Genomic DNA, 17,896 nt, shown 5'->3' on the forward strand with positions numbered 1-17,896 from the left:
CCCCAGCCAGCTTTGCTGGCTGGGGTATTCTGGGAGTTGAAGTCCTCCAGGCTTAAAGTTGCCAAGGTTGGAGACCCCTGGTTTAAACCACATATGCTGTCTGTTGTTTGATGCTTTAGATATAAAGCAAGCTGGAACCTTGTTAGCCTTACTAAAGAAGAAACGACAAGAGATTTCTGTTAAAATATCTATTTTAGAATGATCTGTTTTAGTAGGTAGGATGCCCATTTAGAAAAACCTTAAAAAAATCTAGGATATTTTGAGAAAATAAGTAGAATATCCCCTCTCAGATCAGAAAAACTTTGCATTCTATTACACCAACAGCATGAAAATTGCCTCAGAACTAGATTGTATTATCACAATATACCTGTTCTCCAGCTCCCTCCAGCAAATATAAGGAAATAATAAAAAAAAAAGATGACATGTCTCTTGCTTGTCACCTTTGCTCTACTGTTCAGCAGATAATTTTAAGAAAAGAGAAGCTCACATCCAGTAACATCAGCAGAGGCTGGCTGCAGGTATGATTCACTAATGCTCAGGTTTACTTTTTGATGAGCCTCCAATCAAGACTCCCCAGAATTGATATATCAGCTAATTAAGGATGCTGTGTCCATGTGCCCATTCTTTTCATAAATGGACATTTTATTGCTCTAATAGGGAGTTAATCCAGTCCAAGATGTTTTAGGTTCCTTCACTAGCTCCAAGACAGGAGCTAATTGGACAAGCTCATGGATACCTCATGAACAGATTTCCTAAATCAAAGATCTACAGATAGAAAAAGATGAAATTATAGTTTTATTCACTGGCACAGCACTTTTTACACACATAAACCCAGAACTAGCAAAAGCACTACACAACACACCCAACCTTACCCAATACCCAGAATCATGGACCTGCCAACCTCTGCCTCATTGTCTATTTTCAATTTGATGGACAAAATCAGAGGAACACCTACAGGATCATCACTCTCAAGACTTATAGGAGATGCTGTAATGCAGGATCTAGACAGTATAACACACTCTCTCACACAACCAAAACTATGTATCCAAAATATAGATTATTTTGATGTACTAAAAAAGGAAGAATTAGAAAAACAATAACATCTTCAAAAGAATAAAATTCATAACGGAAGAAGAAAACCTTAAACATACTTTGATGTTATTTTTCAATTATCAGGTGTTTTATTCCAAATAAATTCATTCGGAGACTATTTCAGTTACCTTTGCTATAAATATCAAAATCATTATTGTTGTCATGAGGTGATAGCAACCAAGGAAAAATTAAATTTATGATCAGGTATTCCAACAGTCTGGAATTATTATGGTTCAATCATCACCATGAATTCTAAATACATGTTGATGACTTTAAGTAATGAGTAATTTAATTTTTTAAAGGTTGGCAAAATCTTTATACCAAATAAAGAAGCAAGGCAGAAGAGATATAGAAAGCCTTTAGCATTTATGTGACTCAAATTTATTTCTCATTTTTAGAGGAGATGGACTTTTAAAATAAACAATCTTGAGTGCAGAAATTTAGGTGAGGGACTGATAAAAAGTCCTTACAATATTTTAAGGGGAAAACACTGAATTATTTAATATCTTTGAAATCTTTGCAATTTATAAGAAGAAGTTGACATTTGGCAAGGGATTTCTCCAGGGATCTATGTACTTACTTGATTCTATTTTTTTTCCAAATATAGCACATCAAGGTAGTCAAAATAAACACCTCTGGAAAATCCACATATACATGGAGTTTTTTTTCTGGAAACTGGCATGACGCAAATCATGATCTTGTCACTGCAGGATGCCATGACTGTCATAAAGGTAACTTATTGCCAAACACCCAACATGGAGTCATGTGACCATAGGTGAGTGGGTGGGGACAGGGCAGTGCAATAATTTTGGGTGAGTGGGGGAGGGTGCTTTATATGGGCCATAGATGCAATGGAATGTGCATCTGCAAGTAAAACAAGGAGAGAACTTTACCAGACTTGGATCAAGAGACTGCATAGTCCTGAGCTGAAGGAGGAGGAGAGGGGGAAAGAGATTCAAGGTAACCATTAGAATCTCTCAAGAGAAATCTAGAAACACAGAAAGTTATAGCTTTAATTTGGCAAGATTCTATCTATTAGGTGTAAGCAAAGAAAGAACTGGACTCGGTTGGATCTCACTGTCTCATCTCCAGGCTGGAGTCTGACAGTAAAGCATCTCTTCCGTGGTTATTGTAAATGTGATGTCATTAAGCGACTGGTGGTGAGGCAAAGGCTACCTGTATTGGAAAGTCTCCTGGCAATTTACAATTTAAAAATAAAATTAATGGAACAAATATATGCTCATTCATAAAACTCTTAAACCATCAAGATTCTCTTGATAACTCTACATTGAAAGTAGACACAAATCTTCTGTTTTCAGGCTGCTTGTTTCTGACCTTGTGGCAATTGTCTTCCACAAAATTCATCAACTCTCCCAATACATATTATTCAAACAAACAAACAAACCAATTTTTTTTATTAATCAAATTTACATAGACACCTATCTCACATGAATTAATTCTGGGCAGCGTACATAAAATCCTTAACATACATTTTTAAATTCACTGCCAAAAACTTGTCAAAATTGCACTCTTGAGCACCACAAGAAAGAGTTCCACTTAAATCTCTGCATATGCCATACAGATGTAGCTGTAATAAAGAAATATTGTTTTCTGTTGCTACCCATCTCCATGAAATTTCTTTATTGGGAATGGGGACCCTTTAATATTCTCATTTGAACTGAATGGATCAGACAGATTGGTCTGTTTAGGAGATACCTGGAAGCCAAATTGTAAAACATTTATTGGTTAAAACCAGCTCTAGGAACTGCACACAGTAGCATGTTCAGAGCCAATGCAGTGCCTCCAAAATCAGTGTTATTTAGCTATAGCAGCTGCCCTACATCAGCAAGCAGGATGCTGTAGTTTGCATGAATTGGAGCTTCTGGATACTCTTCAAAAGCAAAGCCATGTAAAGTATACTGCGGCGGAGGTATGGGGACATTTATTACAGTTGTCAAGCTTTCCTGCTCAAAACTGGATTGCAACTGGCCCACCAGCCAAATTTTGGCCAAGGCTTCCCTATGTACAACCTCTATCCTATGAGTCTAGAGAAGTTTTAAATCAACTAATGCATACGCAACTTATTCTATCTTTTTTCTGGGACTTCATCAGTGCTTGATCACGGGGTGTCCTTTTATTTGTTTTTACTTATAAGGCTAAGCTTTAAAGTTTAATATCCACGTAATTCTTATCCAGCAATCTAGATCAAACAGAGAATAATAAATTGAGCATAGTAACAGATCAGTTCCTACAATCCAATATTGGAATGGAGGGAAAAAATCAGAGTGAGGGGAACGAAGAATTTGAAGGTAAGCTTGTACTTTGGGGAGTTATTTGAAATGAGTTTAGAGATTGGCAGTCAGCTCCCAAGAAGAAGCTATCTGTGTCTAGATCATTCCTCCATGGATCCTTTTATTAACAGACAAAGAGTTCTTTCCAGGTAGAATTGAAAACAATTGCCCCAAGGAGGAAAGGAAAACAGTATGATGAAAATGTTTCCTAAACATGAGTCCGAACAGATATTTCCCCCCCCCCTCATGATTCTTCTAGAACTGAATTGCTAAACATAAGAGAAAGGGTTTGTATTAGCTTGAACAACAAATGAGGCAACCACATGCCAATTTTGTCTAAGCCCAACCCATGGAATCAATTTGTAGTTCAGTGGGTCACTGTAAACCTATAACATTTGGGTTAGTTTAATTATTTCTAGTTATCCTTGGATAAGAGTAGCTTATGCTCCTAGCCAGTACTTCAGGTGACTGATGATGGTAAGCGATGTTGAAAACTGCTGGAGGTAATTTCCTGTTTTGGTTTCACATCCAGCACATTCTCCATTAATCCATTCCTGCATGCAAATCAGAGTAAGCAGATGCACCGCTCTGTTCAGCTAGCAAAAATAGCTTGATGTTTATTATTAAAGATTAGCAAAACAAAAAAAAAAACCTAGAGGAAAAATAGGACACACACAGACAGGTGAACTGCAACTGAAGAAATAGATTGCAAAATAAATTAAACTCGGACCTTTTACAGCCCACTGGAAATACTGTAATTTTGTAATTAGCATGCTCGTTCCCCAAAGGGAGGACTTTAATCCTTTAATGTACATAATGGTTACAGACTCAAGAAGGAAAACCTGGCTGAACCTTGTTTTTTCTACATTTGGTGGGTGAGAATGATGTGTCCAACAAGTGACAGGAAAATGATTTGGAAAAGTGCTGCAGACCTCATGCAAGCATGGTACCTGTTTGCAATTTATTAAAGTTGCCTAAAAAAGCTGTTACTGCTTCGAGGGCTGCATTAATTTCAAGGAGTAGAGTGCTTAAATCAGCAATATATACATATATATTTCCAGATTTGTGCATACACGTGAACAAAAGTCAGGCTTGCTTTAACAAAGAGCAGAGAGCTCTTTGCTTGCTTGAATTCTTAAGCAATTTGGTATCATTTTTCAAACAGCCATCCTAAATAACTTGGAGCTTTTATGACGTATAAATCTGTTGAATTTGAGCTACCTGCTTCTCCCCTGTTAAATGGTGCCCTGAACTTTTGCTCCAAATTCCTGCTCAGGTGGCATCCATGATTATGACTGCAGGTTTCTTTTGCCTGGAATTTGGAACCCTTTCAAGCTGCCTGCATAGGAAGGCTTTTAAAAATGGCAAGTGCTGCTGCCATTAGCAACTGGAATCATTTTATCCTTTAATAATGGACATAGGTCAAGTCATTGTTCAAATTGCTTGAAAAGCCTCTATGAGAAAGGTTAGTTTCCCCTGCCTAAATCAGTGCCGTGGACATTTCCTTCCACTGAAATCTCCCTTGAGCCACAGAATGAAGTAGAAGTTCTAACAAAGAGATACAATTTTGTTTTAATAAATCCAGAATAGAATGGAAAATAAAACAATGATTACTTTTTGCCCATCTCATGGGAATAGCAGCATTAGAAAACAAAGAAACCCCAACTGACTGAAATATTCTATTTTAAAAGAATGAACAAATCCAATTTCAAGAACTTTTCAGGGAGCTCAGTAAATTGGAGATTGAAGTCTGCTGGCCAAAGCAACAGATAAAATCATATTTCAGACTTATGGCGCATCAATAACTAATTTGATCTTTCAGATGATGGATATGTACAGTAAGGCTTTGTGAATTTCATCAGTATTCAACATCTATATGAAGCCGCTGGGTGAGGTCATCAGTGGTTTCGGGGTGAGTTACCATCTGTACGCTGATGATACTCAGCTGTACTTTTCCACCCCGGACCACCCCAACGAAGCGGTCGAAGTGCTGTCCCGGTGCCTGGAAGCTGTACGGGTCTGGATGGGGAGAAACAGACTCAAGCTCAATCCCTCCAAGACGGAGTGGCTGTGGATGCCGGCATCCCGGTACAGTCAGCTGCATCCGCAGCTGACTGTTGGGGGCGAGTTAGTGGCCCCAAAGGAGGCGGTTCGCAACTTGGGTGTCCTCCTGGACGGACGGCTGTCTTTTGATGAACACCTGGCGGCCGTCGCCAGGAGGGCCTTTTACCAGGTTCGCCTGGTTCGCCAGTTGCGGGATGCCTTATGCACGGTCACCACGCCTGGTTACGTCTAGGCTGGATTATTGCAATGCTCTCTACATGGGGCTGCCTTGAGGTGCACCCGGAGGCTGCAGTTAGTCCAGAATGCGGCTGCGCGAGTAGTAACGGAGCCGCTCGTGGCTCCCACGTGACATCGCTGCTCCGTAGCTTGCACTGGCTTCCTGTGGTCTTTGGTGCGCTTCAAGATTTTGGTAACTATCTTTAAAGCGCCCATGGCTTAGGACCCGGTACTTACGAGACCGCCTGCTGTTACCTTTTGCCTCCCACCGACCAGACGCTCGCACAGAGAGGGTCTCCTCAGGGTGCCGTCCGCCAAACAGTGTCGGCTGGCGGCCCCCAGGAGTAGGGCCTTCTCTGTGGGGGCAGTGACGCTCTGGAATGAACTTCCCCCCGGTCTGCGTCAAGTGCCCGATCTTCGGACCTTCCGTCGTGAGCTCAAAACATATTTATTCATTAAAGCGGGACTGGCATAATTTAGTGATGTATTTTAATTGGGGTTTTAATATTTTTTAACTTTTTAATTTAAATTTTAATAATCGGCCTTTAAAATTTGCTCTTTTTAATTGTTGTTTTAAACTGTATATATCTTTGTTTTTACTTTGGCTGTACACCGCCCTGAGTCCTTCGGGAGAAGGGCGGTATAAAAATTTAATAAAATAAATAAATAAATAAATAAATTTCTTTTGGTTCCCATTCTTCTTTCACACCCCTAGACATTGTTATATGTTTTGTCTGAGGAAGCAACCTCACATTTTCTTTAAACTGACCTATAGGCAATGAATTTCGGTATCCATTCCATTTCAAGGATCTGCAAGAACCATGGCACTTTGAAGAAATTGGGATGACATTCCTTTTCATTTTACACCCCAAAGACTAACTGCCCCCCTTTTTCCTGAAGTTCAGTAGATGCAGCCTTTCCTTCCAACAGATCAGAATTCAGCACAGGTAAGAGCAACTGCCTTTTTCATTCATTTTATATAGATTTAAATGGCCTTCTACAAACTAGGAAGAAAGTATAACCTCATTCTGATGATGAGAAATAAATCACTGGAAATTTATTAGAATTGCTAGGACCTTGTCAATATCTCTTTTTTCACACCAGAGGGAGATGTTTCTCAAAGTAGCAAGGCAGCATCTTTTGATTGCATTTTTGTCAGAAAAGCTATATTTATTATCTTATATGTAATTTAATTTCTACTGTATTTACCTTACTGTTTTCTTCCTTGGCTCTGAATTTTTTAATTTTCAATAAAAAATTGTTCTCTAAAAGAGACAAGATTTTAATCTCACCTTGGGTTAATATGCCACAAGTTTCTTTATTGTGATTTGTATATTAAAGATACACAAATTTACTCTTAAAGTTTAAACTTCCTTAAAAAACTTTTGCCTACACCTTTGTGCCTGTGGATGTTTTTCCCTTTCCAGGAGCATGCATAATATTAAAGCTTAATTTAACTCTGTTTGACTTAACTTTCAAATAGGGATATTCAGAACCAGGCACTTAATGCAATCTTCTCTGCAAAGTTTGAACTAGAATAATTTGTGAATACAATATTACTGCAACACATATGCTGGATATTAAACAAAGCCTGCTGGATATTAATGAACACAGTAAATTTTTATTATGTACACATTTGCTGGTTGTAACATTACTGGACATTTTATATACACACACAGTACCCATAAATTTTTCATGTGCTGAAATAAATTTTGACTTTAATACCTTGTAATTAGTTCAGTCTATTAACAAAATAAAAAACAGAACAAGAAGCTATAGAAGTTCCAACGTTATGGTACTGCCAACTTCTTTCTTTCCTGCATGTTGTTCATGTTAGATGGGAGTGATGGGTTGCGAAGTTCCAGAATGCCTAACAATGTTTATCTCCCAAGTAAAGTACTATCTAATTCAAAGATGGATATATTATATCATGGCAGTAATGTATGAATTCTATAGTCAAGTCAATGGTTGCACATGTAGGGTAGGTATGGCTGAGTTGCACAAAACAGGATGATTGATCCCTTCCCCCAAATAGGTTTACTTTAAAACCAGTAAGTATGCAAAAGAGCAGCAAGAGTTGCCATGTTTTCTTCACACCAAGGTGCCTATATCATTAATAGATGTGTATCAAGAAACTGAAGATAACACTGTAGTTCTGAGCCATACTAGCTAGATTTCTATCTGGTAGGTTTTTCAGAAGACTATCTAGAGCAGGGGTGTCAAACTGACAATGACACATCATCATGTGATGGATCACAACTTTTTTCCTTTGCTAAACTGGGGGTGCGCATGGCCAGCACGTGATGCATCTGGCCCTTGGGCTGCGAGTTTGACACCCCTGATCTAGATAGAGGGTAAGAAATCTGCTAGCTCTATATCTCTGCAATATAAGAAATTATTTAATGAAATTTGTTCACCTACAGTGTTGAAGAAAGCATTCTTGGCAGGATTCTTAAACTATAAACCATAGATAACAAAGCACAATGGCTGGTTAATGTAACATGCTAGCTAAAGCCAAACAAAGAACACATTGTTGTTGTTGTTGTTGTTAGTTGCAAAGTCGTGTCCGACCCCATGGACAACGTTCCTCCAGGCCTTCCTGAACACATTACTTAATCAATCATGGAGCATATTTGTAGCTCAGGGTTGAAATGAGGGGTTCTTGGTTGGTTTTTTGCAGATTTCATTATCAAACTAGGTAATGTCATCAGTCTAGTTATTAACACACTAGCACTGATGTTATCTAATTTACATCTCAAAGAAAACAACCAAGCTCAGAGAGCACCAAGGACCCTTCATATTGCTTAATATGTATCCAGCTAGGATGATAGAATGTTCAGTTTTTCCTTTGGCTTTGTATTTCTCTAAGTGAATTTGGATCAGTCATTATTTTTAATCTAAGTCATTTCACAGGCCTGTCATACGCATACTATTGGAGAGAAGGAAAGAAGCATTTTATATTCTCAAGCTCCTTTTAGGAAAGGTGAAATAAAAATGTAATTGGTATAGATAGGCATCTGTCAAAAGCTGTAATGATGTCAATGATACGAATGATTATTATTGTGTGCAATTATGAACTGTGCAATTATTTATATGATGACCTTGTAACCCCCATGGTATTCACTTACTCTGACCAATGCTCATATAGTACATTTCCTAAAGGATGTACTAGTCTAACTCAGTACACAGGAGGGCTTTCTGATCCCTATTTACATTTGTTTATCTCCAATAATGTAAAATCTGGCCCAAGATCAACCAATTGATTGCCATCACCCAACTGCCAATTGCCATCATGCCTAAAGAGGGTGTGGAAGCTGGGTCTGCCGAACCCTTGCCCTTTATTTTGATTACTATACTGCACTGTCTGTCTCTATGCGTACAACTGATGTCAGTGTCTATTTTTGTCACGCCAGGGCCATGATGTTAATCACATGCTAGCTCTCTCACCTTTCACAGGTAGGTAGGTAGGGTTGTACCAATCTATTTAAAGACACACAAAATAAAGCCAGGGATTTCTGGAAAAAGCAACACGGTCATGTTGGCCTGCTGCTTTGCATAGAAATATTCCATGCAAGTATCAGCCAACCTCATTCAGGGGTAGCTGTGCTTATGCCAAATTTTTGAATTCAGCAGGAGAGAATCCTCTGCCAAAGCCTTTGCCAGAAAATTTTGTGAATCATGCAGATCATTTGGCTTTAGCAAACTGGCAATGCTTCATACCTACATGAGCAGTTCAACCACATCTTACTGTGTTTCGTGCTGTAGCTCAAGGACCTGCATATAACCTTTTTCCACCCGGTGTTGCTGCAATGTTTCAATAGTTTGGGAGAAGAGCAAAGGAACCAATGAGATGTAATTGGGTCTCATCCACATGCTTAGCTTGTTTGAATCTGCTCTACTGCCTCCTGCAGTGAAGTGTCACCTGTCATTTTTCCCCTTCTTCTCATTTTTCTTTTCTTGTTTATATTCTATGCTAGCTGAATCCAGTCTCCCTCCACGCTAATGAACTTTTCAGGCCTTACTCTAAGCACTTGCCACGTATAACCTGGAAACCCAGGTTATGGGGGTTGTGGGGAATGCAAATAGTCAATAAACAAGAAGCAAAAGAGGGAAAGTAAAGGTAGAAAGGATTACACTGGACTGTATAGAATGTGTGCAACCGACATTATGGCTTCATCATAGTTCTGTTTCTGCCTCCATTGGTTTATGAACTATTTGAGCTTTTTATGGGCTTTCATTCTCTAGACCAGGGGTCTGCAAGAGCCTTTTGATTTTAATCAAAGGTAAAATAAAAACTCAAGATAGTTGATTCAAATAACACAAAGGTTGGTGGTGTCTGCCTTTGCTACAACATTCTGCAACTGTTAGAAATCGAGCTTAACAGTCAAACTTGGAGCTATTAGGAGACACAGAGAGAAATACAATAAAGTATATTTTGGATATAAAATGCTTTGTGTCTCTCAGGGGAAATTAATACGTGGCTATAACTTTTATTGTGAAAAAGTTCTGAATGACAATTACAAGTGTAGTCAAACCTATTGGAGGAACATCACACATTTTGTTGTAATGTTTAATTGTACTGAAATTAACACCAGGTCGAAAATAATTGCAAGCTTGTTTATATATGGGCCTTAATGATAAAAAACAGTCCAGAACAAATTAGCAATGCTTGTGGAAAAAATATAATATTGCCTCTTTGCGTTCTTTTAGATATCTGTTTGGAATTAAGTTACTACAGTAGCCATAGACATTGCCTCATGCAGTATTATGCCTGGAAGTTACCAAATGATGACACCACAATTGTCACAAGTTATGCCAAACAAAGCTAATAAAAGATGCTCCTGGCTATTGTTTTAATCTAGAAAACCAGAGGTTATTTTTTTTGTAGACGTGCCTCCAAACTGCATAACTGCTCCTTCTGGGAGAACATAATCTAAAACTGAAAAATAGAAGCCTATCATATTTCATGATGAATACATCCATGTTACCTGGATATATTTTTTTAAATTTTATTATCTCTTATCCAACCCATTATTTAGCACAGGCTAGTTTTCAGAGAGCCTTTAAATTATATAAATTTTTTATAGAATTTATTGGCCAAGTGTGATTGGACACACAAGGAATTTGTCTTGGTGCATATGCTCTCAGTGTACATAAAAGAAAAGATACGTTCATCAAGGTACAACATTTACAACACAATTGATGATCAATAGATCAATATAAATCATAAGGATTGCCAGCAACAAGTTATAGTCATACAGTCATAAGTGGAAAGAGATTGGTGATGGGAACTATGAAACGATTAATAGTAGTGCAGATTCAGTAAATAGTCTGACAGTGTTGAGGGAATTATTTGTTTAGCAGAGTGATGGCCTTCGGGAAAAAACTGTTCTTGTGTCTAGCTGTTCTGGTGTGCAGTGCTCTATAGCGTCGTTTTGAGGGTAGGAGTTGAAACAGTTTATGTCCAGGATGCGAGGGATCTGCAAATATTTTCACGGCCCTCTTCTTGATTAGTGCAGTATACAGGTCCTCAATGGAAGGCAGGTTGGTAGCAATTATTTTTTCTGCAGTTCTAATTATCCTCTGAAGTCTGTGTTTTTCTTGTTGGGTTGCAGAACCGAACCAGACAGTTATAGAGGTGCAAATGACAGACTCAATAATTCCTCTGTAGAATTGGATCAGCAGCTCCTTGGGCAGTTTGAGCTTACTGAGTTGGCGCAGAAAGAACATTCTTTGTTGTCCTTTTTTAATGATGTTTTTTTAAATTTTTTAAATTTTTTAAATTTTAATTTTTTAAAGATGTTAAAGAGGAAAAACATGTGTGTATCATTTCCATTTTGGAGAATATTATTGTGAGATCTGGAGTTGGGTGGAAACCTAATAAACAGAATGCAGCACAATGTGTAGCAAAGCAAAATGTAAGACTGTGAGCTAAACACTTAGCATCCTTTCTCCAAGTAGTAGAAACCCATGATGAAACATTCCCTATGTTTGGACGATTGTCCAGCCATTAAGGATTCCTTCTGTCCCATTGTTTTTGTGTATCTCCACAAACCATCTACCTGATTTTTTTATACTCTCCCAAGAGTGAAATAATATATTTTCAAGTTTCAGAAAAGTCTAGATTTGTTTTTGTCACGTGATAGAGAACCCAATTTTTGGGCAGCCATGTAACAACTCTAAAGCAGATTGATTTGCTATATCCAATGTACATCTCTAAAAACAAATGAACATGGTCTGGAAACTTGCTTGTTTCCCCCTCCATGGGGGTGTCCCTACTATTTATTTATTTATTTATTTATTTTATTTATTTACATTTATACCCCGCCCTTCTCCGAAGACTCAGGGCGGCTTACACTGTGTTAAGCAATAATCTTCATCCTATTTGTATATTATATACAAAGTCAACTTATTGCCCCCAACAATCTGGGTCCTCATTTTACCTACCATATAAAGGATGGAAGGCTGAGTCAACCTTGGGCCTGGTGGGACTTGAACCTGCAGTAATTGCAGGCAGCTGTTGTTAATAACAGACTGTTTAGCAGTCTGCGCCACTCAAGGACCCTAGGTGTCCCACCTATTGGTATTTTTTTAGGTTTTCTGGAAAGAGATTTGTTCCCTGTTGAAGATTTTACTTTTAAGTGTTTGTGACAGCTCTAAAAGCTCACATCCTCCTTTCCAACTCCAGTAATTAAATTCCACCTACCTGAATTTCCCCCTGCTGTTTCAATTGAGCAAATTAATCTTCATACTATATTTTAACTGTAATTGGAAATGTTAAACAGCTGTTTTTGTTAAAAGAAGAGATGAAATATAAAAGTGACTGTATCTTGGGTGTGGAAAGCACGTAATTTTCCTCAACAAAATGTTTGGATGTTCTTTCTCTGCTTAATTTGTTTAATTTATGCATTAACAAAATCAGAAATCACCCTGTATCTTTTTGTTACAAATTTTCACAACAACAAATTGTTTTTCAGAATAGATCTACATGGAAGTAAATAAAATAAAGTTGTGCTGTGTTGCTAGGAAAAAATGACTTTTTAAAGCTTTCCCACCAATTATCTTTTTTGTCAGCAATTTATTCTTTCCTAAAGCATAAAATGATAGTTCGACACAAAATATCAATTGTCTATGCACAAACTATTATATGTGATTTCACTGTGTTTTCATTTGGTAATATTGATGAAATGTAAGTTTTTTTTAAAAAGAGAAAAAAATATCCATTGCCATGGAATAAAGTGAGTCCTTTTACTACTCACTTTAGGCCGGTAAAGGAAGAATTGTCTCCAGGCAAACAAGTAAGAAAGTACCTTTAAGTTGGAAAGCAAAGTTGGATCCTCCTTATAGTAGTGGATGTATCAAATGCCTTGCATAGGTATTACAAAAATGATTAAACACAAAAGACCTCTGTGTACTGGAAATTCTAGGTATCTTCATCACAAACCAAAAAGTTATCAATTGTTGGTAGTTACTGCAGAAACATCATGAAATGTTATTAGAAGAGGCAGAAGGTAGATCAAGATTTACTTAGTGCATCCCTGGATAATTTACTATTTATCAGCTATTACTAACTAGATGTAGGAGCATCCTAGACCCATCTGCCTCAGCCTCATGTTAAGTAGTAACAGACTGTGCGAACTTTAGTCTAAAAGAACCAGAAGTTCGGTTGCTCTTGCTATCTACACTAACCAGGATTTAAGATTTCCAATTATTTAACAATAAGAACAACAAAGCAGCCCCTCCCGCAAATATTCTTGCTGAAATAGCACCGCTAGTAATAAAATGGGTAGCTAGGGTGTGAAAAAAAACCCTTCTGTTTGATTTTGGTGATTCGAATAAGATTTCTGGCTTAAAAGTCTTTAATGATGAAGAAGTGAATTTTGAGCAAAGACAAAATGTCACAAGCTTGGAATCTGCCAGCCCTACCTAAGAAGAATTACTTCTCAAGATGTGCCTCTGCAGGCAGCCTCTTCTTGTGGTTCTTCCTTTTGCTTCAGGGACCACCAGGAAAAGATTATGCAAAGGAAGCACTCTAGATGCGGGCTGCAACTTGCAGTATAGGGTATGCTTGGAGTACCTTTCTCTTCTGTCCAGACCCTCCCCCAAAGGGGAATCAAGCAGGAGAGTTTCCCCCTCCCAACCTCCCATGAAGGGAGGCATGTGAGCATTACTGCCTGACACGGAGTAAAGCCGAAAAAGTATTTTTATGCAGACTGTCCTGCCTACTCATTGGTGTAAATAACGGGCAAAGGATAGACGAGGGCGGGATGAGGAACCGGGAAAATTGCGCAACTGGAGGCTATTCTTTTTCCCTCGCGCGATTCGTCTTGAAATAACTTTAGCTGACTCGCAGCAAGGATGGGTGCCCGAGGGTTTACATGTAATCGGACACAAACGCGCAGGGCATCACGTTTTTCGCACCCAGCTGCTCTTCCCCTCCCGATCCTCTGAAGCAGGGCCCGTAAATGCCAAGGAAATACCAAGTGTGTGAAGGCGGTCAGCAGCCGTTAGGATCGCAAGTGGTTGTTGCGCTATCCAGCCAAACCGCATCTTTTCCTCATAGATGGCTTTCTTTTTCCCTCCTGACCGAGCCGGGTCGGGAGAACTCGCTCCAAAGTTGCCGCCTTTGGGCTCCTCAGTCCCATCCCGACTCAGCCAGCCGAGTCCGCGCCGGAGCCTGAGTGAAGCCGGTCTCTCGAGCTGTCTCACCCTTCTCGCTCGCCGCCAATCCCCGCCGGAGCCACCTCCGGGCTCCGGCGATCTCAGTCCTCGCGGGGAGCTGGCATCAACGGCGCGGCGGCTACAGCTGCGGCAGCGAAGCTAAGGGCAGGAAGGCGGCTTGCGAGACAGCCCTTCCCGGCGGGTGAACTTGACCTGGGTAAGGGATAAGCAGGCAAAGCGAAACGCGCCACCCCGCCTGCCTGTCAATTCGGGCCGGGGGTGCGCGGTCGGCGGGGAAGCCTGGCTACTATTCCCAGGGCAGGAGGAAGTGCGGCGGACCGATCCGCGGGCGGGATTTCATCCGAAATCGGTGCCAGCAGAGGCGGTGGGGTAGAGGCTCTCTCGCTTTACGCCGGTGGCTTGAGCCACGGAGGGGGTCCCTTCCCTCGGCGCCCGGGGAACCCGGCAGCAGGCGGAGCCGCCGGGGGACCGCTCTTCTCCGATCCGCGGCTTGGAAGACCCATCCGTTCCGTTTCCCCACCCTCTGGCGCCTCCTCCCCTGCCCGCCAACCCCACGCGGGGAGGACGGCCCGGGACTGCCAGCGCCGCTCTCGCTCCTCTTCGTCCTCTCCTGGGCTGCTCCGGAAAGGGGTGGGGGTGGTTACTTCGCCGTGCCCGTCGCGAGGCTCGCCTGAACTCATCCCGCCGGCAGCGCTCTTGGCCGCTTCAGAGGGGCGGGAAGCGTGCCAGTCAGCTCCAACCCCGCCCCGCCTCACCGCTTTTCGAAAGCCAGAAGACTTTTTTTTCCCTTTCCCCCCCCCGTCTCCCCCTCCGCCGCTTCCCTCGCTCTTCTCCAAACTAACGATGAGGCGGGTGAGTCGAAGGCTGGCGTTGTCTGTCCTGGGGATCTTGTGGATCGCCGCTCTCCTTCTCTTTCTCGGGGCCAGGAGGAAGTTGGAAGCGGCGGGACCCGAAGGGCGGCAGACGCCAAAGGTACGTGAAGGGCCCGCCCCGCCTTACCTCGCCTCCTCTGTGGGATCTTGGCGGGGGATAAAGGGGCCAAACGGGACCGGGCGATACCGGTGCGAGGACAAGGGTTTTTTTTTAACGCTGGCCGGGAACGCGCGACAGACTTCGGATCCGAGCGGCCAAGTTGGTTCGGGTACAACAAATCAGCATCTCCAAACCCACGTGGTGACCAGACACCTGCTCGTCTTTTGCTCGGGCGGAGCTTGGGTTCCCCACTTGGCGGCTGCGGTTGCTCGGCGGAGTGAGCCTCCTTGCTCAGATCCCCGTTAAGGTTTCCCCGCCAAGTTTCGCTTCTGTTGCTTGTTTTCTTTCTTTTTCTTTTTTAAACCCGCAGGGTTTAAGTGGGAGAAAGGAGAGTGCGCTAGCCGTTTGAAAAATGGTCCTGGGTGACTTGATCGGGGTGCCTTTCAAAGGCCTTTATTTACCGAGCGTGCTTTGCCTAGGTGAACCGAACCATAATTCACGCAGTCAACACAAGTTTCTGGTTCCACTAGTAAATCATTTGGACGGGATGGTGACTGAGTTTATGCAGCGCCCCAGGCTAAAGCGGACTTGGCTCGGATGTGAAAAGAGGTCTCGCGGAGAGTGATACTTGTTTGTCTGTTGCATGTATGTGTGTATGTATGAGTGTGGTATTATAAATCTACACACACACGCCCGCGCGCGCAGTGTGTGTGTGTGTGTGTGTGTGTGTATGAAATGTTACACTTTAATAAAAACATAAAACACTGCGCCTGAAAGCAAGTCCTTGTAGTAGAGGATCTTCTGATTCCTCCACACCCCTCCCCCACTTAGCTGTCAATAGTCTGGCCCGAAGCCAATGAAGGAATGCATAGGTGCCCTATAACACCAGATCCTAAATGATGCTTCTGGCACCCTTAAAGGGAGGTTGTGGAATAGTTGGAAGCTAAAGCATCATTCAGGAATTATATGTTTGGTCCCTTAAGTATAGTACTTGCTTGAAATAGATAGGAATGGAGATTGCATTTCCCCCCCATCCCTTCAGTTTTCAGGTATTTTCATAGGGAAATGCTAAAGGCTTTTAAATCTGAAATGAGTTCACTTCTTAACTGTCCTACAGCTGGAAAGAAAGTGAGAGACAGTTTTAAACCAAATGTGCATTTAACTAAGAGGATTTCTATATTCAAGTTGCAGAAATGGGAACCAAGGAAAACAAATTTCAGTGTCATTTGTGAAAATGGCCTTAGTGCCTTTAAACTGTTCTTGTTTAATAGGATATTCAGCTTTTGTGAATGGTTACAAGAGTCTTTAAATTAAAGTGGTTTAGTGTTGTTCTTGGGGACAAAGTGCACTACCTAGGTCTATAATTTGAAGATTAAATCCTGCAAAATATATGTATTTGGTTCTGCTGTACAATGTTATATATACATGCGCGCACACACACATCACACACACAAACTCATAGTGTATCTTAAGTAAAAGTTTAACTTCTGATATACTTTCCAAATAGCAATATTCACTCAAAAACCACAATATTCTTATGACTTTACTGCATGGCAGGACTTACATTATTTTAAGAATGTTTTGCAGTATAATCCTGTGCATGCTTACTTGAAGGTAGATTCCACTTTATATAATCCCTGTTCATGCTTTTTCTGAAATTAAGCCACACTAAACAGAATGGGACTTCTTTCCAAGTAAGATTTCACTATCTCATCACACAAATTCTTTAAAGATTGTATTTCAGTGGGTCTCTTCCAGGTCTTTTGTTACCTTGATGGAAACCTGTTTAATGAAGTTAAATAGATACTGCTCCAAATTGGATTAGGCAGACTTTGTACTGAAGACATTCCTAAATTTTGAGGTATTTGGCATAATTTGGTATATTTCTAGTGAAGTAACACAGAAACCCATTCCATATTTCTGTAAGTAGCAGTGTTCACCACGATTGTTCCAACTTGTTATCTGTAAGTAAAGAATCATTTCTCCAGCAGCTGAGTAAGTAGGTAGTTCTCGACTTATGGCCACAACTGAACCAGAATTTTCATTGTTAAGTAAGGTGGTTGTTAAGTGACTCACTGCAGTTTTATGATCCTTTTTGCCATGGTTGTTAAGCGAATCACTGCAGTTGCTAAGTGAACAATGTAGTTGTTAAGCAAATTTCCCATTGAGTTTACATGTCACAAGTCAGCTGGGAAGGTTACAAATGGCGATCACATGACCCTGAGATATTGCAACCTTTGTAAATACATGCCAGTTGCCAAGCGCCCAAATTTTGATCACATGATGTGGTATTGCTGCAGCTATCAACTAATCTCCCTTTATTTCTTTGTCGGTAAATATTAATTTAACACAAAGATTGCTGCATCAGTTGCAAATGCAAAGAATGTTGTAAGTCACTTTTTCCTGGTCTGTTGTAGTTTTAAATGGTTGCAAATTGAGGACTACTGTATACCCAAACTGAAACTGAAACTTAATAAACCATGTAGATTAGCCCAGGACAAGTATAATATCTGCATATAGCAGAGAGTAGATAGCTTGTCTCCGTAATGTATGGTTTGAAAATGAAGGACTTCATTATC

At 40.6% G+C, this 17,896-nt stretch overlaps 1 protein-coding gene across 1 annotated transcript in view; it reads left to right on the forward strand.

The window, feature by feature from the left end:
- Positions 1-1,772: 1,772 nt before the first annotated feature.
- GALNT14 (polypeptide N-acetylgalactosaminyltransferase 14) overlaps positions 1,773-17,896 on the forward strand; it is a 362,037-nt gene continuing 345,913 nt past the window's right edge. Inside the window, exons 1-3 of the mRNA XM_058169982.1 lie at positions 1,773-1,867; positions 3,289-3,401; positions 15,209-15,317. Coding sequence (XP_058025965.1) covers positions 1,773-1,867; positions 3,289-3,401; positions 15,209-15,317 — 317 coding nt within the window. The remainder of the gene's footprint in view (positions 1,868-3,288; positions 3,402-15,208; positions 15,318-17,896) is intronic.

This window comes from Ahaetulla prasina, chromosome 1 (assembly GCF_028640845.1).
Source record: "Ahaetulla prasina isolate Xishuangbanna chromosome 1, ASM2864084v1, whole genome shotgun sequence".
Taxonomy (NCBI): domain Eukaryota; kingdom Metazoa; phylum Chordata; class Lepidosauria; order Squamata; family Colubridae; genus Ahaetulla; species Ahaetulla prasina.